Source organism: Eumetopias jubatus, unplaced genomic scaffold (genome assembly GCF_037043125.1).
Source record: "Eumetopias jubatus isolate StellerSeaLion01/CBP00866 unplaced genomic scaffold, mEumJub1_p1.0 scaffold_1, whole genome shotgun sequence".
Taxonomy (NCBI): Eukaryota; Metazoa; Chordata; class Mammalia; order Carnivora; family Otariidae; genus Eumetopias; species Eumetopias jubatus.
In genome coordinates this window covers 63972548-64000418 of record NW_028274807.1, presented here as the reverse complement: position 1 = coordinate 64000418, position 27871 = coordinate 63972548, and the positions used below count along the sequence as shown (strand labels likewise).

At 44.0% G+C, this 27871-nt stretch overlaps 1 protein-coding gene across 1 annotated transcript; it reads left to right on the top strand.

The window, feature by feature from the left end:
* Nucleotides 1–27: 27 nt before the first annotated feature.
* On the top strand, nt 28–27653 carry B4GALT4 (beta-1,4-galactosyltransferase 4). Its single transcript, XM_028110487.2, has 7 exons — nt 28–91; nt 9836–10226; nt 13267–13499; nt 16094–16281; nt 21507–21629; nt 23521–23625; nt 26732–27653. The coding sequence occupies exons 2-7, from the start codon at nt 9974–9976 to the stop codon at nt 26862–26864; spliced, it is 1035 nt and encodes a 344-aa protein (XP_027966288.1). The 5' UTR covers nt 28–91; nt 9836–9973; the 3' UTR covers nt 26865–27653.
* Nucleotides 27654–27871: the final 218 nt, after the last annotated feature.

Sequence of the window (27871 nt, the reverse complement as noted above, 5' to 3'; positions counted from 1 at the left end):
GGGGACCTCCTCCGGGGTGGCGGGGCGGTCCTCATGGCCCATCTCGCCTTCTCTTTCTCTGGGAGGTGCTCGCCAAGGCCGTTTGTTTGTGGTGAGTACTTGGGGCCTGGGCTCCGCTGGCGCCTGGGACGCGCAATCCCGTACGGGGGCGGGCGGACAGTGGCGGGCGCGGCGTGGGCATCGCCGTGGGGCGCACCGGGGTGGGGGTCCCGCGCTGGGGCTGGGCGCCCTGGGGGCCAGCGCGGTGCGGCCCGGCTCAGTGGGTCGGTCCTGCCTCAGCCCCAGCTGTGGGGCCAGACTGGGGGCCTGCGGAGGCCGAGCCTAGCGGGAGGGGAGGCACCGGCTCAGCTGCCCGCGCCACCGCGGCGCTCCCTCTGCTGTCGGCGGGGGAGTCGGGCGAGATGCTGCCAAGTGGGGAGCGATTCAGGGGTCGTCTCACGAATCTGGGGTCGTTCTCCAGCACCTCTTTCCCCGCGGGCTAAATAACGTGAAAAAGCTCCTTCCTCCTTGGAGCCCTTTCTCCCAGGGTTTCTCCTAGGAAACCAATCCCAACTGACCGCAGCTGATCTCAGCCTGGGGCCTGTTGTGGCCGGCGAGTTGTCAGAGTCACCTGGATTTTAAAGTACTTCAGAGACACCTGCCCGGAGTCGGGCTCTGAGTCCATCCCTCGTCTTTCGATCGGTGCCTGTGGATCGGTCTTCCATTAGATAAAAGCTAACTCTAGTTTGAAAAGAATAGAAAAGTCCAGGAAGACGGACTGAGAAAAGGCCTTTGGATTGCTAGCCTTAGTAACAAAGTGGGCGTGCGTTGGGTTGCTAGGTGTTCAAGAGTGGGAGAGGCTTGAGGACGTGGAGGCGCTCAGGGCACAGGGAGAGTTCTGCAGCCCTTTGGTGATGAAAACGAGGAGCGAGAAAAATAGGAATTTGAGGATTGAGGAGAGGGGTGTGTGTGTTTTAATTTTTTAATTTCTAAATTTTTTCATAAAGGAAGATAACATGTTGGAGATAAAAGAAAGTCAGGGAATCTTGGCTAGGAATGAATATTATTTAGGGCCCAGGCTGAGATACTGGCTTAAAAAGAGGGGTGGAGTGCTATCCTAGGCGGGAGGGCTGGGCAGGAGTGCTGGAATGTGTCTCTAGGGAAGTAGATAATGCTTGATTGGACCATAGTTTATCTTTTTGGAATTTTATCTTCTAGAGCAAGGTTGGCCTTTAAACCCCACGAATGCAAAAAATTTTCAGGTTCCTGTCTGTGTGCCTTGATCAGATTAGAAACATCTGTTAGAGAGAAGCACTGAATTGTTTGCCCTCGTAATCTTGTTGGGGGGGCAATAAAATGAGTTCTGTTACTGTATTTTATATGCCACTTGAGAGAATAAGTATTTAGTATCTACTTTAAACTGAGCTGATAATAATGGGTGGTTTTTCCAGAGATGCATACAAATAATTTGGGAGCTAACCATCTCTTCGAAGATCTTTTATTCAGAGTGGGAACATCAAAAGCAAGTTAGTGGTGGTTTTAGTCTCTTTTTTTTAAGCCATCAAGGGACAGTGGTTTCTCGAACAGACCTAGGTTCCTGTTGAAAATATGGGTCCCCTGACATCACCTCAGTCCTTTGAAATAAAAATCTCTGGGAGTAGAACCTAGGAATGGGAATTTCAAACCGAGACTGCAGTATTCTCTGGCATTGAAATTTACTGACAGCCTCTGAGCTTTTTTGTTATTTTATTTTTTTTAGATTTGGGCTTGTTGGGGCCTGTTTAGAACAGATCTCCTTAAAAGTTACATGAATGAGGGGCGCCTGGGTGGCTCAGTCGTTAAGCGTCTGCCTTCCGCTCAGGTCATGATCCCAGGATCCTGGGATCGAGCCCCGCATCGGGCTCCCTGCTCAACGGGAAGCCTGGTTCTCCCTCTTCCACTCCCCCTGCTTGTGTTCCCTCTCTTGCTATATCTCTCTCTGTCAAATAAATAAATAAAAATCTTTAAAAAAAAAGTTATATGAATGAAATGCTGCCATACTTATGTAACTGAAAGTTATAATCCTGTCTATTGTGTCATCTCTAAATTTTAATATATTTTGAAGAAAATCTATGCAGTCATTTTATCAGAAAAAAACAACATTGTTTCTGATCACAAAAATCCAACTTTAGAACAATTAGAACATACAGGGGAAAAAAAAATTTCCCTAATCTTATAATTAACAAATAACCACCAGTCACTCTTTTTGGCATTTTATATATAAAAGACATGCACACCATACATACAGAGAATAATTGGAATTGTATATGTACGTTTTTATATTCTGGGGTTTTTTCCACTTTGCTATCATGAACACTTTCCCGTGTAGTTAAGTTTTTGGTTTTTTGTTTTAAAAGATTTTATTTATTTATTTGAGAGAGAGCATGTGTGCGCGTACATGAATGGTGGGGGGGTGGGCAGGGAGAAAGAGAAGCAGACTCCCCACTGAGCAGAGAGCCCTATGCGGGGCTCAATACCAGGACCCTGAGATCATGACCTGAGCAGAAGGCAGATGCTCAGCCAACTGAGCCACCCAGGCACCCCCCATGTAGCTAAGTTTTTTAAACACTTTTTAAATAAAAGCATATGTTCCAGCATATGGAGGTACTGTAATTAATTAAATCAGCTTCGTATTGTTAACATTCTGATTCTTTTCAATTTTTGGTTATTTTTATAATGTTGGCTTGAATATTGTGGTCTGCCTTTCTGATTATTTCCTTAGAATAAATTACTAAATGATGGAATAAAAAATTCAAATGCATTTTAACAATCTCATTTTTACATATTTTTTTTTTAAAGATTTTATTTTTAAGTAATCTCTACACTGACATGGGGCTCGAACTCACAACCCTGAGATCAAGAGTCACATGCTCTACTGGCTGAGCCAACCAGGCCGCCCCTCACAGATCTTACTGCTTGTCCTCACTAGAAGGAAAATGAACATTTCTGAAGGATCGCTTGCATTCTAGGCCCATTCTCTCATTTCAGTGGTTCTCAAATTTTAATGGGTACAAGAATCACCTGGGGAGCTTGTTAAAAATTCATTTTCCTGAGTCCCATGCCTAGCTCTTCTGACCCCTTAGCTCTGGAGTAGGGCCCAGGAATCTGTAATTTTAACAGAATCCCCACTGTATTTGCCGGAAGCATTCTTGGAACCATACACTCAACAGACTTTTTAAATAAATGGCAGGGGCGCCTGGGTGGCTCACTTGGTTAAGCGGCTGCCTTAGGCTCAGGTCATGATCCCAGGGTCCTGGGATCACCACCCCCCCCAACCAATCAGTCTCCCTGCTCAGTGGGGAACCTGCTTCTCCCTCTCCCTCACTCTGCTGCTCCCCCTGCTTGTGCTCTCTCTCTGTCAAATAACTAAGTAAAATCTTTTTAAAAAAATAAATAAATGGCAAAACAGACTCAGAGATTTTGGTCACTCGCCTAAAGCCATTCATGCATCTGGTAACAAGATTTGAACTCAGCTCTTTGTGACTTCAGAGCCATGTTTTCCCCACTTCCTTAGGCCTTCTCAAGCCTTCTCATTGGTGTGCCCCTAATGACTGCAGAAAGGGAACTCTGACCCCCCTGCAGGGCTCTCTGGGGTACCTGAACTTGACTCCCAAGTACACCATGAATCTCCATTACAATCCCCCATCAGAAATTCTTTTGAATTCTGTTATGCTGCGTAACATATGCTATATAAGACAATTTCAGTCTTTTGCTAATTAAATTTACTTCATGTTTCCTGACCATTTTGTGGCAACTCTTGGCTGCTGTGAAATGGGTAATGGCGGGACCATCCGGCAGCTCTTGCCTGGAGTCAGGGACTCTGTTCCAGGGTGCCCTGGGGCTTCAGGATGGGAGGGACAGTGGAAGCAGCAATTCCTTTCAGAATCTGGAGAGAGAAGGCCTGCTTTTGAATATTCAGTGGCAGAGGAGCAAAAAGTGGTGGGCATGACCAAGAGAAAGTGCCATTTATTAGAGAGGGGGCTCTTTACCCTTAGAAAAGTGATGGTGTTAGTAAACCGAAGGAAGCTAGCATGGGGGTGAGCCTTTTTCAGGTTTTAAATGCTCCCAAAATGGAATTTTAGACCCACTTAATTTTTCCCTTTTTTAAAAAAAAATTATTATTTTTAAGATTTTATTTATTTGACAGAGAGAGAGAGATAGAGAGAGAGAGAGAGAGCACAAGCAAGGGGAGCAACAGGCAGAGGGAGAGGGAGAAGCAGACTCTCCACTTAGCAAGGAGCCTGACGTGGGGCTGGATCCCAGGACCCCTGAGACCATGACCTGAGTCGAAGGCAGCCGCTTAATTGACTGAGCCACCCAGGCTCCCCAATTTTTTCCCCTCTTTATTAATGTTTATTTTTCCTTCTCTTTCCCTCCTGTCTCATCAGTTTTTAGTAGTTGCCTGGGACGATGGTGAGTCCTCATGTATTTGAACTAGTATACTCTAGATTGTCGTTGGTTATTTACCAAATTCAGCACCTGCTACTGCTATGTATCAGGTCAGTTTGAGGTCCAGGAATACAAAAAAACAGTCATTCTCTTTGAGAATGAAGTTAATTTGACTGCCTTATGTTGACTTGGATTATACTCAGCCTCTGACTTTTAAAATTGTAACTTTTAATTTTTAATTAAGAGAGAAGTTGCAAACACGGTACAGAGAAATCCCTCAACTGCCCCTAATATTAGACCGTTACATAACCATGGTTCAGTTATCAAACTATTAACTAAACTCCAGATTTTATTTGAATTTCATTAATTTTCCTAATAATTTTTTGTTGTTGTTCCCGTATTCTATCCAGAATCCTACATTGCATTTAGTTATTTCTCCTTAGTCTCTTCCATCTGAGATAGTTCCTCAGTTTTTCCTTGTCCTTCATTATTTTGACCCTTTTGAAGAGTGCTGATAAGTTATTTTGTGGACTTTAAAATATCACTAATTCATGAGGTTGATAGGTCATATCGCTGGTAATACTAAACCTTAATCACTTAGTGAGGGTGAAATCTGTGTTTCTCCACTATGAAGTTATTGTCTTTCCCTTTGCAACTAGTAAATGTCTTGGGAGAGATACTTTGAGACTATACAAACTCTGTTTATCCTCAAATTTTTTCACCTACTAATTTTAATACCCTAGTGGTGATTTTTTTCCTTCTGCATCCTTATTAATTGAGAGTTTCCTTTTCCTCCCTTTTATTTATTTGATCATTTGTATCAGTATGGACTTATGGATATTAATTTTATTCTGTGGGTTAAAACACAATGCCATCATTATTTTCTTGCTCGAATGCTTCCAATTTTGGCCATTTAGAGCTCAGTCTTTGAATTTAGATGATTTGTACTTGTAAGTGGCTGTCATCCTTGCATTCCCACCCAGGAAACCACTGGGGTTTGGGCAGTGATCACTCAGAAGCCAGGTAAAGGAGATGAATACCAGAGGCCCAAAGAAGGTAGGACAACCTGTGTGCAAACACAGCTCTCAGGAACTCTGCAGGAGTAAAAAGAGTAGCAAAATAATCAGCCTTTCCCCTTTGCTGCTCCAGAGGTGCGAGGGAGTAGGGTCATGTGCCTGGGGCCACATGATGCCCACTCTGAGATGCCTTTGACTTGCAGATGGGTTTGGAAGCCAGATGGGTTTGGAACGCTGAGTTGGCACTCTTAGCTGCTAAATGAAGACCACACCCTTTCTTCCTGGTGATAAATGCTTAGTATAAATATTTATGAAGTAACACCTGGTATCCTCCTTCCATTCCCCCATGGTGCAAAAATGATACTTAGTGCTCATGCTGATTTACCTTTTGTTATGGTTTATCTTCCTTGCTAGATTTTTTTCTTTCATTATTATGGAAAATTTCGAGCACATACAAAAGTAGAGAGAAAAAGGAAAATGAACCCTTGGGTACCTATGACCTAGTTTCGATACATCTCAATATTTTGCCAATCTTATTTCATCTATTCTTCCATTTTCAGGGGTGGGGCTGGCATATTTTAAAAAATAAAGCAGTCATTGGGGCGCCTGGGTGGCTCAGTTGGTTAAACGACTGCCTTCGGCTCAGGTCATGATTCTGGAGTCCCGGGATGGAGTCCCGCATCGGGCTCCCTGCTCGGCGGGGAGTCTGCTTCTCCCTCTGACCCTCCCCCCTCTCCTGTGCTCTCTCTTTCTCTCTCTCTCATTCTCTCTCTCTTTCAAATAAATAAATAAATCTTAAAAAAATAAAGCAGTCATTAAAATCTAAAAAAGGATTGAAATAAACTCTAAAGTGTAAGGATGCTACCTTAATTCCCTTTTTTATCCCCTTGGTGCCTGGCACTATGCCTGAAAATAGCAGATGCTCAGAAAAGACTGGTTGAATTGGGAGGAGGAAAAAGAAAACTTATGAAAACATCATTTTGAACCATAGGGCTAACTTCTAGAAAATAAGTCTTGCCCTAAAATAACTTCTTTCACATTTCCCGAATTTATTGTCTAGGGTCAGAATTTTCCTGTCACTTTTTTGGTAGAAAAGAAAACTCTTTTCAAGGGGAGGTTCAAGGTCTCTCAATTACTTATATGTTATTATAAATAAGTCCAATCTAGTGACATTTTCCCAAACATTAATCAAGAATTACCTGCCCTAGGGGCGCCTGGGTGGCTCAGTCGTTAAGCGTCTGCCTTCGGCTCTGGTCATGATCCCAGGGTCCTGGGATCGAGCCCCGCATCGGCCTCCCTGCTTCGCGGGGAGCCTGCTTCTCCCTCTCCCACTCCCCCTGCTTGTGTTCCCTCTCTTGCTGTGTCTCTCTCTGTCAAATAAATAAATAAAATCTTAAAAAAAAAAAGAATTACCTGCCGTAGAAAGAACTTTCTTTTGAAAATCATTATTTTTTAAGTTTTAAAGGTAATATAAACCCATCAAGAGAAAAATAGGAAGTAACAGAGAAATGGAAAATAATTCCCTGTATGTCAATATGTAATTCCCAAGATAACATCATGGCTATCAGTCTGATAAAATTTGAATTTGAATCACACTGGTAAATGATTACTATGTTCCTGGGAATGTACCAGGTGTGTTGCATTGTCTCATTGAATTCTTATGGCAACATTTTTTTTAAAGATTTTATTTGTTTATTCATCAGAGAGAGAGCACAAGCAGGGGGAGTGGCAGGCAGAGGGAGAGGGAGAAGCAGGCTCCTCACTGAGCAGGGAGCCCTAGGCGGAGGCTCGATCCCAGATCCCTGGGATCATGACCTGAGCCGAAGGCAGACACTTAACCAACTGAGCCACCCAGGTGCCCCTCTTATGGCAACATTTTAAGATAAGTCTGTATATATATATTACATATATATATATAATATATATAAATATTATATACATATATGTTTAATAGCTTGATAAACATGGTGAGAGGGGTTGCCTTCAGTCACTCAGCCAATAAGCAGGGTGGGCTGTCTCTTGAAAGACTGTTGGACTGGTGTTATAGACCCTTCACACCTCACATGTTTACTCCCAGAAACCAAGGAGACCTCATACTTGAGCTTCCCTCATGCTGGCTCTCTGTGAGTTTTGAGGCTGGCACTAAGGCTTAGAAAAAAGGGGAAGTGATTATTTTTAACTAGATCCACGTCTCAAGAAGCCGAGTTAGCAGTGAGGGGCTAATTATTAAGCAATCCGTAAGAATAGTTCCTTGCTTTTATAATAAATTTCTTATCTTTGGCCAAATTCAATGGTCTGCAGTTCAGCAATACTCGTCTATGATTATTCCCAGCTTGCTCCTGGTTGGGTGGGTTTTAAATCTCTCTAAGCCACTCTTCCTCCCTCTGTAACAGGACAGGGTGCTGGACTTGTGTGCGTTCTGGTCCTTTCTGCTTCTAACACCATAGTACCTCTGTGGTCAGAAGTCTCTTCAGCCAAGGGAGTCTCCCTGTCAGGGGACTATTCCTCCATAAGCTGCTCTTAGAAAAACAATGTTCTCAATCTAAACTTTCCAAGAATGAGATGGAAGCGTTGAATCACTGTATTGTATACCTGCAACTAATATTACACTGTGTGGTCAAGGGCAAGTTCCTTAATCTCTCTAAACCTTCATTTTTCTCCTCTATAAAATGAAGAGACTAATGATTCTTACCTTGCAAGGCTGAGAATGAGAATTAGATAAATCAAGGCAAGCGATTTAACCCCAGTGCATGCCACAGAGTAAATGCACAAATAAATCACTCTTCTTATTAGCTGTTATTACTGCCTTCAGTATCAGTTTCTTGTGATACTTTTGCAAGACCCTAAACACAGGCCATACTGTTTAATTGCTTCCTGAGTCAAATCTTCTCTTTTGTGGCTTGACCCAGAAACCTAACCTCCATTTATAACATTGAATCTAGAGAGAAATGCTGTCTAGGTATCCCTCGAACTAACCTAGAGCTAAATTTTGGGAATACTACCCTTCAGTAAGTAGGGGACTATCTTGAGAGGTGCTAAGATTGTTTTGTTTTTGTTTTTCACAGTGAATTACCACATCCCTATGTCTAATTTAAAAAAGCAAACACGGGGTGCCTGGGTGGCTCAGTCGGTTAAGTGTCTGCGTTGGGCTCAGGTCATGATCCCAGGGTCCTGGGATCAAGACCCACGTCGGGCTCCCTACTCAGCGGGGAGTTTGCTTTGCCCTCTTCCGCCCCCCTGCTTGTGCTCTGTGCATCCCCTGCCCTGGCTAATCCCATACTCCTAATACAATTATTGTTAGCTTTGGGCTACATTTCTTTCTAGAGTTTTCTTATTTCTATAGTTTTAGTGGTAATCATATATACATACAGCATTTATTTCTGTTTTCCTTTTTGTTTCTTAAGATTTAATCATACCTTTTTCGTGTTACTACCTGGCAAAGAAAATATTTTGGTCTCCATCCTATCCATTTAACTGAGGATGTGTTTGGCTATGAAGATGATCGCTGCCCTGGCTGTATTTAGAATTTTCTGTACCCCTGTGATAACGTGCTTAGAATTTGAGGAGAGAGGTGGTTGTGGCCACACAGGGAGGATGTGAGGGGAATTTCTGGCTGTCCCCCCGGGGGCCTTGCCAAGTAGCCTTCATCACTTTAGTGCATTCACTATGGTCCAGGGTGGGCCTCCGCGTTGTGGCCTCCGAAACTGGATTTTCGTCAATAACTAAGAGCGTAGCCACCTCTCGGAGGTGAATTCATACTGTATCACCACATACTTGTACAATGAAATCAGAATGGCAATTCATCAACTGACAGTGAGAAGTAGTACAGTAGCGTGGCGCTTGTGGCAGCTACCCGCTGTGTCCACCTGTTGGCCATCTTTAGTCTAGAGTCACTTAATGGAAGTAATATACCAACAACAACAGTGATGGTCACCACTTGGTGCTCACTATGCGTCAGGAGGTGGGCTAACGCTTTATGTATTAATACATTAGGTCATTCAGTCCCACATTAACCTCTCCAGGGAGGTACCGTTTTTATCCCCATTTTACAGGTGAGGAGACTGAGGCTCAGTTAAGTGACTGGCTTGAAGTGTCATGGCTGATATGTGGTGGAGCTGTAGTTTCTGTCTAAATCCAAACCCCTGATCTTCAACGCTGCACTGTAGTTCTACCCGTTAGTCTTACAGATTACTGAGCCCCTGTGGTAACCGAGAGAGAAATCCTGTGATGTATAGATGGTTGGAACCCTCTGCCCCTGAAATCTCTGATTTTCTGACCTCAAAGCCCCCATTGGAGAGCTCCCATTATTGTTAGTCAAGATCCACTGGGGATAGGTTTTCAGTCTGTGATGGCGTGAATCATTCAGGATAGGATTTCGTGTGAAACAACTTGTCTTTGTGATTGCCTTTCAGAGGCTGGAGCAGAACTACTGAGCAAAAGCAGGTGTCCCTAGTTGTCGCCACGTTTGCCATCGGCTTGGAAAAGTTGAGCTTGAAGCTTCTTCCCGGTGGTGAAGCGGAGAGATACATATTGCTCACAGAGTAACAGACATGGGCTTCCTACTGACTTTCCACCTTTCCTACAAAGTCCGGTTACTGTTGCTTTTTCTCTTATGCCTGACAGTGGTTGGGTGGGCCACCAGTAACTACTTTGTGGGGGCTTTTCAAGACATTCCTAAAGCAAAGGACTTCATGGCTCATTTCAACAAGGTCCTGGTTTGGGGGAAGGAAGAAACTCTGACGAAGGAAGACTCCGTGAAAGAAGCAGACCTGGACGACTGCCCTTCTGTGTCTCCGTACCTCAGTAAGGCTTTTCGTTTTTTCTTGTTTACAAATGCTGTGTAAACTTTTTAGTTAAATATAACATATATACAGAAAAGCACAAAAATCAGAAGTGTGCAGCTTGGCGAAGTTTCACAAAGTGAACATACGTGTGTGATCAGTATGTAAATTAAGAAATGGAATCCCCTAGAACCCCAGGAATTCTCATGCTTCTTTCAGTCATGACCCTGACTTCAAGATTCCAACACTAGGCATTAGATTTTTCCTGTTTTTTTAAACTTTACATAATTGGAAACATGTACTGTGGTCTCTCTTGTGTCTGGCTTCTGTCATTCAGCGTTATGTTTGTGAGATATATCCATACATCTGCTGTGTGCAGTCCGTCTTCCATTATATGAACATACCCAGTTTTATTACCAAGCCACTGGAGCCTCAGAAGCACATGTCAGTGGGAATGTGTTTAGTTCACAAGTCTGCCCGATGAACTGGGGCTCCGTTGATCTAGGCCAGTGGCTCTGCTCCATGGGTCTCACATTCTCCTCCTGGGACTGATGAGCTAGCCTGGGTGTGTCCTTCTCCTGACAAGCACAGGGGACAGGTGGAGAAATCCACTCCTGTCACATCTGTTAGCATTCCCTTGGCTGAGAGTATGGAGTCAAGGGACAAGACCGAGTGGGTTTTTCAATGTTGTCTTTAGTGTTTCTTTCTTTCTTTCTTTCTTTTTCTTTTTCTTTTTCTTTCTTTCTTTCTTTCTTTCTTTCTTTCTTTCTTTCTTTCTTTCTTTCTTTCTTTCTTCTTTCTCTTTCTTTCTTTCTTTTCTTTCTCTTTCTTTCTTTTCTTTCTCTTTCTTTCTTTCTTTCTTTCTTTCTTTCTTTCTTTCTTTCTTTCTTTCTTTCTTTCTTCTTTTCTTTTCTTTCATAATGTTCTGATTCCCCTTGGGTGTCTTGCCTTTCTATTTAAATTAACAGTAAGTTGGTTTTATTGAACACCTTGATTAGAGAGGAAAAACTCCACGGTGATATTAGAAATAACCCACAGAGATTCTATCAGACCTCTGATTCTTCAGACCATCAAAGTCCTTGTAGTTCTCCAGATACTCCTCTGAGCCTTAAATTGTTTCCTCTTTCCAGACTGCCTTTCCTCAATCTGTGTCTGCCTGGTGGATTCCTGTTTGTTCATCAAAAATCTGATTTAGATTCTTCTCTCTCAGAAAAGTATATACACTAAAGTAGCCCTCCGTGGGGGTGGCTTCTTGCTCTTAGCTGAACAAACACCTGCAGACCCTCTTTCCTAATTGAATCACAGTCTTGTGCTGTGTTCCTAGTGGCATACTGCTTCTCTTTACTCAGTCTTGGAAAAGCCAAAATAGGATTCCTGATCGTGTTGTGAGGGAAATTGTTCTGCTTACAAGTGATACAAGTTCAGATGGGAGAATGAGTTGTTGAAAGGCAAATCCAGCTGTGTTATCTCCCTTGTTCAAAATTCTCACATATTTAAGCGATAAAAGTATTCGTAAAAATAAAATGGGCAGTGACCCAGTACTGAGGAAGTACCTGGATTAAGAGAGTGACAAAAGCAGTGATGAGTTAAGATGGGCCGAGAAGGGACAGAATTGGAGAAGATGCTGTGGGCGGGGCAGGGAGGCTGATGGCGGGGGCGGAAGCAGGCACTATAGAAGGTTAGGGCACCTACAAAGTTAGGACAGTGAGAAAGTGAGCAAGGGGACTCGTTTGTATCAGACCTGTTGCATGGGGCTCTTTCAGGGGCAAGAATACAGGCTTAGGTTAACGCCGATGGTGGGCTTGTTCACGGGCTGCCTGGGAAACCATCTTAGCAGCCACACCATCCTGTTCCCAGCAGCTCTGGTGGCTTGCCTTTCACACCACTCATCTTCCTACTGGTGGCTTTTCGGGCACCGCTGCCTGCCAACTCTGTGCCTCACACCTTCAGGAAAGGCTCTTCCTTATAGCCCAGTTAGTCTCTCTTGGTGGCTGGAAGCCGTTATTTGCCCTTGGTGCTGCTGGGCTGAGCCTTTCAACCGCCTCACGGACCCTGGCGCTTTGGTCTATGCAGCCACGGCCAGGGCGGGGGTGGTCCCACGGAGCCAGGCCTGGTAACTTACACATTGGAAGGGCCTGTGACTGCCTTGCTCCAGAAGGGAGGGCACACAGCATGCCAGCCCCCTGAGATGTTACAGCCTGACTGGTGTATATGGAGCTTAAAAAAACTCATGGCTGAGTTCTCTGACCAGAGCTCTGCCTCCTCTCTTATCAGTCAGTATATTTCCTGTTAATTCAGGTTGAGGATGAGGGCCTGGGGCTTGCACCTGATCTGTGAAGCCTCGGTTACCGCTCACGGCCTTGAAGTTCACCCAGTCAGGCTGTGTCCGGACTTGCTGGGCAAATGCAGCGTTGGGGGGTGTCAGCCACCGGGGCACAACGGGAGAATTAGGATTATTGCTCATGCATGCTGTGCGGGGTGAGGCGTGAGGCTGGTTGCTGTTTCCCTTCATGGTTTTATCTTCCGTGAGCTACAATAGCTTCCAGGAGCTCAGGGACAGAGTGGGAAAATGGCCTTGCCCCTGAGCTTGAGTCCATGGAATGCTTCTGATTTTTAAGGGACTTTACCCTCCTTTGGAGTTTTGAGCAGGAAAAGAGGATTTGAGCAATTTGAAGTTACTTAGTCTAGCCCCGACCTCTACTCTTTACCCGGGCCACTGGGGCAGGATGCATCCATCTCCTCTTCACGGATGAATCACAAACACCAAGTTGGTTACCCAGCCACAAGAGAATGCTCTCATGTCTCACTTACTTCCTTTTGCAGCCAGTAACCTGGGTCACATGACTCTGATTACAGTTCATGACCGAATGAGGCTTTTAAAGTAATAATAATAATATATGATTATATAATATAAATATAAAAGTAATAATAAAAGCCAGCACTCCTATGGTCCTCACCGTCGGCCAGATAGTGTTCTAAGTGTATTAGGTAAATGCTCATGGACCCCATCAGCCCTTGATGAGATAGCTACGGTTATTTCCTGGGTCCTGTTTCTATTGTAGGGGGCCAGAACAAGCTCGTTTTCAAACCAGATCTCACTCTGGAAGAAGTGGCGGCAAAAAATCCCCAAGTGCACAGAGGCCGGTATCACCCTGAGGAATGTAAGGCTTTGCAGCGGGTTGCCATCCTCATTCCTCACCGGAACAGAGAGAAACACTTGATGTACCTTCTAGAACACCTTCACCCCTTCTTGCAGAGGCAGCAGCTGGACTATGGCATCTATGTCATCCACCAGGTGAGTGGTTTGGTCTGCCACCCTCCCCCCCTCGCCCCAAGTCCTCCTCTCTCTCTGGGATGTGACTGAGGGACTTGGCCATTGGTGTCTCTTGGTTAAAAGGAGCATCAAACTCATTAAAGAAAAGGTCTCCTACCTCATTTATCCATGAAAGGAGTAAAGGAAATTCTTGTCTCGGAGTGTGGAATAATCAGACTAAACGCTGGGAAATTTTACTGCCTCTTAAACGAACCTCTGGAGGAAGTCTGTTTTGTTTAGTTTAGTTTTGTTCCGCTTTTTGTGTGTGAGCCCTTCCATGTTAGCCAATGACCGCCCAAAGAATTTCCCTGGAGATCTGCCTTGTATTTTCTCCTGCCTTTGCTATACACTACATGATGAGACGTTGGAATTACTGTTTTTCATTATTGAGCATGGCTAATCAGTGGGGATCTAGGCAGAGGATCCAACAGATTACCGTAGTAATAGCCATGGGGTTCTATGACTGTCTCCATCTTTCTGCCTATAACTTCTATTATATCAGATGGATTATGTGTAGTTTTCACTTTCTCGACTCCCTTATTTGGCTTCCCAGAAGCGTGATTCATTAGGAGCACCGTAAGTGGTAAGCTTGGGCTACTTTTGAAGAATTTAGCTCTTAAGTGGAGAGGCTGATGAAGATGCCTGTATTTGGTATTAATGTTTATCGAAAGAAAAGGCATCAACTTAAATATCCATGTCTAGCTTTCCAGGATTGTCCCAGACCATTCAAATAATTCCCTTCAAATTCTTACAGATGCCAAAAATGTCAACAAAATCATTCACTACATGTTTAATATTGTTTTATAATTGGTAGTATTTGTTTTAGGAAAACTTTTGACAAATCAGAGGATGCAGTTCTGCAGTATATACTTTAAAATAAACGAGGGCTCTTGAAATCAATGTGCATATATAATACACCCATTTTTTAGGATTTGAAACAAAATTTTACTATTGTTGGTTTATAATTTTCTTAAAAAATTATTTATTTATTTATTTATTTATTTTGAGAGAGAGAGAGAGTGCACGTAAGGCGGGGAGGGGCAGAGGGGAAGGGAGAGGGAGAGAATCTCCAGCAGACTCTGCACTGAGCACAGAGCCTGAAGTGGGGCTCAATCTCAGGACCCTGAGATCATGACCTGAGCCAAAACTAACAGTCAGACACTTAACCGACTGAGCCACCCAGGCGCCCCTATAATTATTTTTCTTTTTAACATTATTGGTCATTCTCAGTTCTTACTCAGGACAGCACCCCCAATGTATAGTATATTTGTGACTAGAAAAATATGTCTGCTTGGTGTTACTCTTTTCATGAAAATACTGTGATAACTTTTGAGAACTGCTTGTATTTTCTTTATGATAAACCCTTTACTAAACTGGAATTCGTTCTTAAGGATTATGATCCAAACAGCCATGAAAAAATTAATTCTGTAAAATCTTTTTCATACTGTAGCTTTGTACATATCCCTGTTTGAATTGTGTTCTCTTCTTACTCAGTGATGAATCCCTTCTGTAAGGTCACTATGAGGATTGCCTCCTTTTTTCTTTTTTAAGATTTTATTTATTTATTTGAGAGAAAGAGTGAGTGCAAGTGGTGGGGGGAGGGACGGGGAGCAGAGGGAGAGGGAAAAGCAGGCTCCACATGGGGCTCCACGTGGGGCTCGATCCCATGACGCTGGGATCATGACCTGAGCCCAGATCAAGAGTCTTGACACTTAACTGACTGAGCCACTCAGGTGCCTCAAGGATTACCTTTTGCCAAGATTAAAACAGGATTCTCTTACAGTGATTCTAAGAAACTTTTAAGTAGCTTAGAAATATTAGCAATAACCTCTGTTTATAGGTCCAGATTTCTTGGTGTTCTCTGGTAAGCAATGTCTCTTGGAAGCTTAGTGTAAATTTGTTACATATGGTAAGATTGAGATCAGCTGGAAGTTAGACAGTAAAGCAGGATACTAATTGGTATGACTAATGTATAAAGAAGGTTTATACTTTTATGTGGAATAAATAAATGTATGTTTTTAAAAAAATTCTGTTATTTTTATTTGTAGTTTAAAAGCATGACCTTTTTTAAAATTGTGAAATATACATAAAATTTAGTATCTTAACTCTTTTTTTTTTTTTTTAATTTCTGATCAGACCGTTTTATTGAGGGGCTTCAGGGCAAAGTCAGTGGGCTGGGAGAACAATGAGATCCGACGTCCTCAGCCCTGCCAGGATCTCTCCGGTTCATAGTCACTGAAAGTGCATCTTAACTGTTTTTAAGTATACGGTTCAGTGGTGTGAAGTATATTCACATTATCGTGTAACCAGGCTCAAGACATTTCTCGCCTTGCAAAACTGAAACTCTGTACCCATTAAACAACTCTCCATTTTAAGGCATGTTTGTCACTTTTGGAATATAAGTATATATGAAAGAACACAAAGAAACCAAATGGTTTTTTTTACTGTTACTGCATCTACTCTGCCAGATTTTTACTTGGGAAGAATAATTCCAACTCCTGCCTCTGAGCTGGAGAGGGGCACAGTGTGAAACCTTATCTCTGGAGCTTTCCAAGTTTTAATTTCTGTATCTATAGGCTGGAAGCAAAAAGTTTAATCGAGCCAAGCTCTTGAATGTGGGCTATCTGGAAGCTCTCAAGGATGAAAATTGGGATTGCTTTATATTCCACGATGTGGACCTGGTGCCCGAGAACGACTTGAACCTCTATAAGTGTGAGGAACAGCCCAAGCATTTGGTGGTCGGCAGGAACAGCACAGGGTACAGGTATGCGGGAAGGCGGACGCCGCTCATGGCTTGCACAGGCTGAGAAGCTCACTCTGTTGTCATCAGGGCTGTGTGGGACTTAGTGTCCAGACTATCACAGAAAAATGAGGAATAGGAAAAATGATGCATGACCTATCACTTAAGTTCAAAACAGAAATCACAACAGTGTTGGCAGAGGATGAAGGACAACAGGGAAAGAACAGGAGAGGGAAAGCAGGCCAAGCATTGCAAATGACAGCCAGCCCCACCCACGGCACCCCCGTGGTGGAACTTTGCCAATAAGTCCACACTGAGTAGAACTCACGTCACTTGCCTGGCTATCCTGACTTCCCCTTCCAGGAGGCAACAAGAGTGTGCCCCTTAGGTCGAACTTTAGGTCTCTGCTGTGAGATCATGACATTTCTTTTCAGACTGTGGCGTCTTCCCAGGGTCTGAGGGAGACAGAGCTGCCATGGAGGTGCATCGGTTTGGCAGTTCTACAAATTCAACTGTAAGCAGTTGGTCATGATGGGGAGAGAGGAGGAGGCAGGGAGAGAATTACACAATTATAACACAGGAGATTGCACCATTGTCTACTCTGGGAAGGGAACATGAGACGGAAACCATGAATCCCTTGATACCGCACTTAATCTCAGTTTCCATGCTGCTCAGATCGTGTAGGTCTCTCACTTTGGGCTGTAAGAGATTTCCAAGAGTAACATCTCAGGTTATTTTTGCCTTAGGTACTGACTTTAAACCCAGTCCCTATGTAAATTGTGGGATATAAACAAATACCTAGAATAAGCCACAATGGGTGGGCACACAGGGTCTTTTTTTTTTTCCTTTAAATTTTTTTTATTGTTGTGTTAATCACCATACATTACATCATTAGTTTTTGTTGTAGTGTTCCACGATTCATTGTTTGCGCATAACACCCAGTGCTCCATGCAGTACGTGCCCTCTTTAATACCCATCACCAGGCTAACCCATCCCCCCACCCCTCCCCTCTAGAACCCTCAGTTTGTTTCTCAGAGTCCATAGTCTCTCATGGTTCATCTCCCCCTCCGATTTCCCCCCCTTCATTTTTCCCTTCCTACTATCTTCTTTTTTTTTTTTTAACATATAATGTATTATTTGTTTCAGAGGTACAGATATGTGATTCATCAATCTTGCACAATTCACAGCGCTCACCATAGCACATACCCTCCCCCATGTCTATCACCCAGCCACCCCAGGCACACAGGGTCTTTAAGACACCTATGGAAGGGTTTAAACCTCTTCCCCAGGGAACGTGGCCCCTTTAGCAGGTGCAACAATGGGAGCTTCCCAGTAGAGTTCCAAGACATGGAAATGAGAGAGCATGGCATGGTTTTGGGGAAATGCATGGAGTTTATTAGTGCTCAAGAATGAATGTCCGGGATGGTGGAGGGAAGAGAGGCAAGAGATGGGGGTAGGCAGGGGCCAGAGTAGGGAGGCCTCGTTCAGTCTGCTAAGGAATTTGAATTTTGTATGGAAGGGACTGAGGGGCTTCTGACACCTAGATACAGGTGAAGAATGACAGGAGAAGCTCCGTGCAACTGGCCTTTAGTGTACTGGGTGGAGCAAGGCCGAAGGGGAGAAGCTGAAAGAGGAGATGCCATGCTCCCGAATTTGGCAAGGGACAGTGGAACCAGAGAGCAGGGGAGTGGTCTGGAAGAGAATTGCAGTATTTTTTTCCTTCAGGGAATTTTATCATGATCCTTTCCCGGAGGTTTTGCTTTCTGGTCTCCTTGAGCCACCTGTGCATGAAAGAAAGCAGCGTATTATATTGGGCTACCTTGGTGTTTTCAGAAGCATGTCAACAGTCTACCTAAAATTAATAAGATATCACCGTGTAGAACACAGAACACCTGTACTTTGGACCCTTCCATAGATAACTTTCTGTGGCCCAGTTCTTTCTGCACATCTGTGATGAGAAATTACAACCACACAGGATTGTTCTTGTTTATTTTTGGAGTGTGGACACAAGGGATTGTTTAAAGGCTTTTTATTGGGATTCTAGATTTTTATTTTTTATTTTTTTTGTATTCAGCTGGACCACAAGAAACTAAGTTCTTGGGGTTTCCTGCTAGAAATTAATTTTGAATAAAACTTCAGTGCCACAAGCAGCAATTTCATCAGATGCTGCTCATTCTAAAAACAGCCCCTGCATGAATCTTGGATGTTTTTGATTTGCTGTTGTCACTGGCCAGACATTTCTTTCGTAATTAGATATTAGAAAGCCTTTGTCTTCTTTGAGTAACTGGCAGGGTTTTCTTATTATGAATCAGGTGATTGAGTGTGTCTCTTCTTTTGATCTGGATGTAGGAAGCTGTGAGCCAAATCCTTGGGCTTCTTTTAGAAGCTGAAAAGAATCTTAATTGTAGATCAGAGTTCTAATATATTTCCCATTTTAATCTTCTATTCTGTTTTAACTTTTCCTCTGGCCCTGGATGTTTGTCATTTATATTTTTCTACTTTATTGTGTGTATCATGTAGACGGCCTCATCTTCATTGGCCCAAGTAACTTAGGAGTTGCCCTCGTCCCCCTCCCCTAGCTCTTTGCTGTTTTTGGGCAAAATCCCTCTAGTTGCGAGCCAGAGGGCAGGTGGGGTTGCAGGCAGCTGAATGTCTGCTCTCTACTGGTCACTATGTTACACTGTGTCACACAGCTTGAAGTGCACATGCTTTGATCATTGTGGCTGCTGCCCCGGAATGTGATGAGAAGTGCAAGAAAGGTTTTCACTTCACGCACCTGCAGAGGAAATAACTTAAAGGAACTTGCCCCTGCTGTCTCAGACTCTGATGAGGCCAGAAATCTTGTTTATCTCACGACTGTGGATCAGTGATAAAGCCCTGGTCCAGCCTGTGGCACATTTTACTGCCAAGAATTCCTTTGCTACCTAACTGCTTTCTACGAGGACACTGCTGTTATTTTAGCGCTACATCCCCTCCCTCCCCCCGCCCGGCCTTGGGCCTTACAGACCTTTACAAATAAATAAGACTGTTCCAGGGCCAGTTAAGTGGTCATGCTTTTCCCAATAAGAAGAAAAACCAAAAGCAAAGATCGACAAACACATAGACATTTGCCATTTGAGAAACAGCTGAGAAACCGAGAGCTCCTCGACCCTTCTTTCTGGCCGGTGTCCTTCTGTGCCTCCCACTGCGGCTACACGGCTCTCCAGGTGCTTCCATTTGCTCCCAGGCGGCTCGCATTTGTCTCTCTCTTCACTCTTCCTCATGGAGTTCTGGCCACCAGGAGTTTCCCCATGTTCCTACCTACTGAATCCTCTCTGGCCCACCTGCCTCCGCCACACGACATCTCCTTCCTCAGAACCCTGATGACGCTCGTGTCTTATGTTAGACCTGAAGCTCTTGGAGGGCAGGGCCCTGCTGTTCCCGCATCTAGCTTGCTGTCTTGCACACGGTGGCTAGTGACTCCTTAAATCAATCACGGCCAGATCAGTAATGGCGGTTCTCTCCTGGTGACCCGCTGTTGGTGCCTGGCAGGCTGTATCTGGGCAGGGCTGCTACTCAGTATTCTGATGAAGTTTCTGGTCTGCGGGGCCTTAAGGATGCCTTCCCAGAGGCTTCTGGGTGGCTCATTCCATTAAACGCGTGCCTTTGGCTCAGGTCATGATCCCAGGGTCCTGGGATCGAGTCCCTCATCGGGCTCCCTGCTTGGCGGGGAGCCTGCTTCTCCCTCTCCCGCTCCCCCTGCTTGTGTCCCCTCTCTCGCTGTGTCTCTCTTTGTCAAATAAATAAATAAAATCTCCAAAAAAAAAAAAAAAAGAACGATGTCTTGGCTGGTAACAGCTGCCTTCTGAACACTTTGTTCCTTTTGCTTATTTTAGGTTGTTGTGATACCATTTTCTAGAATTTTAGGTTGAGGGGTTACAAGTAAGTCTATTTCCATTGTGGGTTAAACAGGGCTTCCCTGTCTATACTCAGAACATAGAGACAAATAGCTGAACTACAAATTAGCCTTTGGGACTCCACCTGTTAGATGGCAAGTGTCTCCGTGCTTACTGGTCTTTCCTTTTGCTTTTTCTTGTCTAGAAAAGTGGAAATATTTAATTGGTCCTGGAACACTTGGAACTGAAGTTAATTCAAGTTAGAAATCCTCCATATGTTTGTATCTTTTTATTCAGTAACACCCAAGTTATTAAGCTGCCTTCGTTTGCATTTCTAAACTGTTACAGTGTTATATTCAAGGGTTGTCTTTTTTTCTCAGATTTGCTAATTTGTCAACCAATAATCCGTCAGAGTCCTATACGACTGGGAGATGCTCTCTGCCTCGTTCCTCTTGATCTCTTCCCCGCCCCCTTTTGCTTATTGGCATCCCCACAGCTCTACCCTCTGCACTCTCCTCCTCTCACCTACTGTGTTGTCTTCAGGCAATTTCTCCTGCTCCTACATCTTCACCCACCACCTCTTGACATCTTCGTTCCAAAGTCATATCTGTCGCTCTTCTCCTTTGAACTTGGATCTTACGTCCTTTTGCCCAGCAGCAAAAGCACCAGGGGTATCTCACATTCAGCTTACCCCAAACATAATTTACTGTCTTCCTCTTATTGTTCCATATACTCTATTTCTGTTGAAAGACTGTATCATCTATCTTGTCGCCCAAGCCAGAAGCCTCAAGATTGCTGAGGTGTGTTGGCTTCTCCAGGACACAGACTCGGAGATGGAACTTTGCATACACGCGTGTGGAGTTTGCATACAAAGTGTGTGCAGGAGCTCTCTCCTCTCCACCCCACCCCGCCAAAAAAAGTAAAAGTAAAAAACCAGTATATTCATCAGGGCATTCATTCATGCTGGACCTGGAGGCAGCCTCAGGATCCTTCCTGACCCAGTGCCCTTGGCTGCCATTACTCCTCACTGGATTAGCACATGAGATGAAATCTGTCATTCACCTCTGATGTTGTGGTGCACATTTACAGGTACCTCTGTAGACCTCTGCACACAAACGTTCACAGTCACAGATGGGGAGCACTTTGCTTAGTGAGTGGACGTGAGCACTTAATCTAGACAGAGGAAAGAAGGGCCGACAGGGAAGGCCAGAACACTGGGAGGTGGAGGTCAAGCAGGAGTGGATGGATGAAAGTGCACGGTCTTCAGCGTGTTCCTAGAATGCCAGCCCTGACACAAGAGACTTCTGAAGAGTGTGTGGAGAACAAAACGGCCTTGTGCTAATGTTACCATGTCTCTCCTCTCTTCTGCTCCAGGTTACGTTACAATGGATATTTTGGGGGTGTCACTGCCCTCAGCAGAGAGCAATTTTTCAAGGTGAATGGATTCTCTAACAACTACTGGGGATGGGGAGGCGAAGACGATGACCTCAGACTCAGGTGAACAACAGGGGCAGGTCCCCTTCACGGGGCTCTGCTGTGACTGGTGGCTCTAGCAACCTGTGCTTACCCATAGTTCCCGTGGATGCCAGTCCAGCAGGTCTTGAGGCCGCAGAGTCGGGCAGAGAGCAGGGCGGGGGCAGGGGGAGGGCAGGCTGTCCCAGATTGCTGTTCACCACTGGCAGTTCAGAAATGATGGAGGGTCGTTTGTTTCTGGCTCCCGGGTGTTTAGGGACCAGAAATGGTGACGGAGGTTTCTGGACTTGCTGGTGGGTATTATTTACGGAGACAGGGCCCAAAAATGCTGCAAAACTGCAATTTGAGGGAAATGGCCAGAGAGCCTGCCATAAGCCGTGCTTTTCCCCAGACCCAAGGGAATCCTGGCTCGGTTCTCAGTTTCCAGAGCAGAGAGTGCCAACAGCCTGTGAGGAGTGGCACCCCCAGGCTCAGGCCAAGAGGTCCTTTAGTGCTTATGCCTTAGCCAGCCCCACACACCGGGAGCGGTTGCTGGCCTGACTCCCAGGCCAGACTTGGAGCTGTTGGCTCCTCAGATTTTCTTGGACTACTTTCTGCTCGGGGGTGCTCAAAGGGAGCATATCTGGCCTCTTCTCTCAGCTCACCCGCCTTCCCCCGCCCCCCGCCTTGGGTTTTGTGACTAGACAGTTATGGGTATCCCTAGCTCCCCAAAATAACTATGCAAGAGCCTGAGGCTAGTATCTTCAGACTTCTAATAACAAGGCCCTTTGGGCTATCAGGAGACCCCCTTTCCTCCTACTGTTGCCTCTTAGGAAATTTCCTAGCTGGGGTTCTGAAATAATAGATGTGTGACTGCCAGAAATCTTCCATCGCTTTAGTATGAAGAAGCCAGGGTTCCATGTTGGTCTTGTTCCCATGTCTAGGCTGAGAGTCTCTGGAATGTTTCTGGCAGGAGAGAATGGATTTCCCTCACCAAAGGCTCCACAGGAATAGTCATAGTGATGGGCAACAGCACTTTATGGCCCAGCGCATCAGTAGCCTGTGTGGCCTTGGCTAATGAAGGAGACAGAGGGAACCTGATGGGTTTCAGGGTGAGAGTAGCAAGGACTAGAGATAAACAGTATCCACTGTCTTCCCCAAATCCATTTCACTGTCCAGATGGGATGCTTAATAGAATTTTGCACATTTCATGTAACTTCGCTGTCTTCTTGATCCTCCTCAGCAGCAAGGTAGAGGGGAGACCCCAGTTTTGCTTTCACTTGAGAAGAACATCCTTGTTGGCTAAGATTTGTTTGCTAAACATTAATTTACTCCCCTGGGCAACCTTGTCTGCACTTCCGTATTATGTTATGTGTGCAAAATGTGTTGCATGTGGACTGTTTGATTTGGGCCTATCATATCACCTCTATAACACCATTGCCATTTTACAAAGAAGCAACCAAGACCCGGAATCATGAACTGACTTACCCAGATTGTAAATAACTAAGTCTAGATTTATACCTGCATTTGTGGGCTTTTAAGCTTGGGACCTTAAATGGTCATTACTTTCTTTGTTAAAAAAAGGAAACACTAAGTAAATTAGGCATTTGAAGAGACTTGATTCTCCTACTTGTCACAATGTTTTTAAAATAATTGAATGAGTACTTTCTCAGGTGTTTTGGAAAATGGCAAACTATAAATTGACACATCTCCTTTGTACCCCAATATTAATGTTAAATGTGATTCTTTTATGGACTTACTGCCTGAGGCCCAACATCATAAGAAGATTTTTTTTTTTTTTAAATATCATAATAATCAAACTCTGTGTGACTGTGTGTGTGTGCATATGTGTAAATTTTTGCAAATGATTTTTTTAAGTGCCTGGTGGTAGCTAAGTAGGATAGACTTTAAAAAAAGAATTCTGTTATTCTTCTAGGGTTGAGCTTCATAGAATGAAAATAATCCGGCCAATGCCTGAAGTGGGTAAATATACAATGATCTTCCATACTAGAGACAGAGGCAATGAGGTGAATATAGAACGGTAAGTCTTGGATTCACTTGCCAGGCTTGCACCTGCTCAGTATCTTTTGTCAATAAGGACTTTGCTGAATTCGATCAGATTAGTCCGTTTGTTTTGTTCAAAGCTTTTTATTAAGGTCATTTTCAAACTGTCATAAAAGTAGAGGGGCTGGGGGCACCTGGGTGGCTCAGTCACTGGGCGTCTGCCTTCGGCTCAGGTCATGATCCCAGGGTCCTGGGATCGAGCCCCGCATCGGGCTCCCTGCTTGGCGGGAAGCCTGCTTCTCCCTCTCCCACCCCTGCTGCTCGTGTTCCTTCTCTCGCTGTGTCTCTCTCTGTCAAATAAATAAATAAAATCTTTAAAAAAAAAAAAAGCAGAGGGACTGGCATATTGAACCCTCACGTACCACATACCTAGCGTCAACAGTTACCAACGCATGTCCTCTCTTCTTTCTCCCACCTTCTTCTCCTCCCCCCACTAGATTTTTAGAAGCAAATCAGATATCACAGCATTTTATGTGTAAATACTTCGGTATATATCCTTAAATATAGGACGTCTTAAAGGAAGAACCACTATAGCATTATCATACCTAAAATAAAATTAACAGTACTTCCTCAAAATCATCAAATACCCAGTTAGTGTTTGGATTTCCCTGATTATCTCATAAATTTTTCTTCTCCCCTTAACGGTTGGTTTATTCAGATCAGGATCTAGACAAGGTCCACACATTGCATTTAGATGAACTCTCTGAAATCTCTTAATCTGCAGATTACCTCTCCCCTACCTTTTTTCCTCTGGCATTTTATTTATTGAACAAACCAGGTCATTTGTCTGATGGAATTTGCTACCTTGTGGGTCTTGTGAATTGCATCCCGGCAGTAAAACTTCATATGTGCCTCTGACCTCTGCCTTCATTTGTAAACTGGGAGTTAGATCCTGGAGGCTTGAACGGAATCCAGTACAATTTGGGGGCAAGAACACTTCACCTATGGGGCCACGTAGCTCCTCTTATATCACAACAGGAAGACATGATGTCTGGTCGGGTCTTTGTGATTCTAGCTTTGATCTTTGGGTTTAGGTGTTTTCAGCCCCATCCAGGTTCCCCAACAGCATCTAATGATCTTAGCAGCCATTGGTGCTCATTGCATAAATTCATTATTCAGTTAGGTATTGCAAAATTCTGATATTCTATCATGCCTTTTGCATTTATTAGATAGATTTTTCAGCAAAGGACTTGCCTTCTTACTTGAGTACACCAAGGTATGGTTGTTATAGAAAGGGCAGAATGAAGGGGGCAGAATCAGTACTGATTTTTCATTTTTCAAAATGATGAGTTGCTCTTCCCCAGCATCCTTCAGGATGTAGTTAATATTCCTTTCAGTGCTCAGTTTGTCTCATCTTTGGCGAGGGGCATCTTCTTCAAGCTGCCTCCTCAATCCTTTGACATAACTACACTAGTTTTGAGAGCCCCCTTGCCTGGGCTTCTGTGTGCTGAGCTGTTCTAGGCTCATCCTGTGCTTCTCTTGCCCCAGGAATTGGCCCTTTCACCGAAGAATCCTGGCAGATAAGCCGCTTCTTTCTGGGGCCATAGTTGAAGAATCTGCAATTCTTTGTTCTGATTTTTCCTTCTAAATTTTAAAACCATATTAAAGTGCTTTTAACCCTTTTGTTGGAATCTACATTTTAAAACAATATTAAAATATTATAGGGCTTTGTCAGAGTTTATATTTTAAAACAGTATTAAAAGGCTTTAGCCCTTTTGTTAGAATCTGTGACTTTAATAAAACTTCTGTTTTCCATGCGTCTTTCTAGTCTTTGTCCATAGGGGTGCATTTTCCTCTCTTAAATTAAAAGGGGCGCCTGGGTGGCTCAGTCGGTTAAGTGTCTGCCTTTGGCTCGGGTCATGATCCTGGGTTCCTGGGATCGAGTCCTGCGTTGGGCTCCTTGCTCAGCGGGGAGCCTGCTTCTCACTCTGCTTGTGCTCTCTCTCTCTCTGACAAAAAAATAAATTAAAAAATAATAATAAAAAATAAAAAATAATAGTAATAATTATGGAATAGATACAAAAGGATACTTATAAATTGTTTGGAAAGTCTGAAGATTCTTGATACCATGAGCAGTGGTAGTGTCCCCCACCCAATTTGTTTGTTACCCGTGTAACCCTCCTCAATCCCATTTCCTCCCACCCCAAGAGGTCACGGGTTTTTGTGACAATTACTTGTGATGATGATAATTATTTCTGCTATTTCTTTGTTTTTGTTGTTGTTTTCCCATAGGTGGGTATCCCTGTACAAAAGATTGTTTAGTTTTATATGTTTTCCAATTTTATATAAGTGAAATCATACTGTCGCATTTTTCTGTGACCTTACTTAATTCAACATTGTGTTTCTGATCTCTGTCAACATTGAAAAAAAAAAAAACTATTCACATTGATACTGTAACCGAGATGTATTGCTTTTCATCCAGAGTTCCTAGAGACCAGTTCAGTTCACCACCTGCTCCACTCCCAACGTACTGGGCCTCCAGCCATGCAGTTGTTGCTGCTTCTTGAAATGCATCCTGCTACTTTGCATGTCTCTGCATCTGGCACAGGGTGGTGTCCCTGCCTTCGTGTCCTTTCGTCTCACCTTTCTCTTCTTCTAAGCCTCGGCCATATTCCCTTTCTCTGCGCTCCTCCCTCGACTCCCTCATGAAGTCAGGTGCTGCTTCATTCATCCTCCTCTACATAAATTCTAACTTTGCTTGAGACTCTGAGGAAAGCTATGTACCCTCCTGCCTACAGACAACAACATGGGAGGATTCCTAGATTCCCTGGAGCTTAGCCCAGGCCCTGTTAGCAGTGGATGGCACGTATCACATTGTATTGGTGTTACCTGGGCATCCTTCTGTCCTGTAGACTGGGTGCATTGGTCCCTAGGGTCTTAACATGGGGTCTGACACATGACCACGTGGCTATCATTGGTGTCTGTTACTTCAGATGGGGAAAATTAACTTTTTGCAGTAGGAAACCCAGTAGGTGCAATGATTTACAAAGATGCTTTTGTCAAATTTGGGGGCAAGGCAAAAAGCAATGGAAATCTATGTTAAATTCTTGCATTACGATTTACATTGTTCTTTTTATCTTTAGGATGAAGCTCTTACATCAGGTATCACGAGTCTGGAGAACAGATGGGTTGACCAGTTGTATTTACAAATTACTCTCTGTGGATTATAATCCTTTGTATACCAACATCACAGTGGATTTATGGTCTGGTGCATGACCCTGGATCTTCTGGTGACATTCGGAAGAACTGAATATTTTATTGCAATAATTATGGACTAGAGACTTTCCCTAGTAGCACACGTTAAGAACTGGTTGCAGCTAATTAGTGAGCTGAATTTTTCCTTTCTGTATTTTCTTAGCAGAGCTCCAAGTAATACGGACTGTAAAACAGTTGTAAGAAGACAGCTTTCGTGGTTGGTTTGCTCTTGGGGGTTATTAAAGACTGTAATACACATACTTGAAGGGCTGAGTCTGAAAGGACTACTCAAGGGATAACATGAAGGCTACTTGAAAGCTTGGACTGAAGGAGATTTAAGTTTAAAGTGATACATGATGGGATCAGAAAAGCCCACGGGAAGTATGGTTGCTGAATGTTCCAGAGAACCGGAATTGTTCTCGTCTGAGGTAGAAAGGTACGAAGAAGTCCGTCTGTTTACTCTTTTATCCTGCATGGTCGTCTGAGAAGGGGTGGGCCCCAGGTGAGAAGAAGGCCACAGAAGGTAGGAGAAAGGTGAAGAATCAAGATGCAGTGAACTTGGGCACGAATGGCCAGCAGGAGGCCGGGGTCGGAGGAGCAACCCCCGATGTGCTAGGCGCCCTGCTCTGTGGCGGGCGTCACCTGCCCACATACGCCTCCCAGGAATAGCCCAGCAGGACACATGTTATCTACTAGTTTTTAAAGTATTTTTGTAAAATGATTTTGTACCTGCAGGATGTGAATTAGCAGTTTACAAATTACTTATTAACTAGTCATAAATCGAAAGTACCTCTGGAGTAAAATAATGAAAAAAGCTTTGGGTGCTCCATCTTGGTTTTTCACTGTTGTTTGAGGCCTATGGATGTGTTCATTTCAGCATCCTTAATCCTCAGCGGTTTAGAAACACACACATTGGACTGAGGCCCCTCGCTCCCTCTCTTCTTGGTCCTCCTGTTCCTTTCTCCTGTTCTTCCTGTGTGAAACCCCTTTGAATAACCAGCTCCAGGCCTGTGGCAGGTGCATCTGCA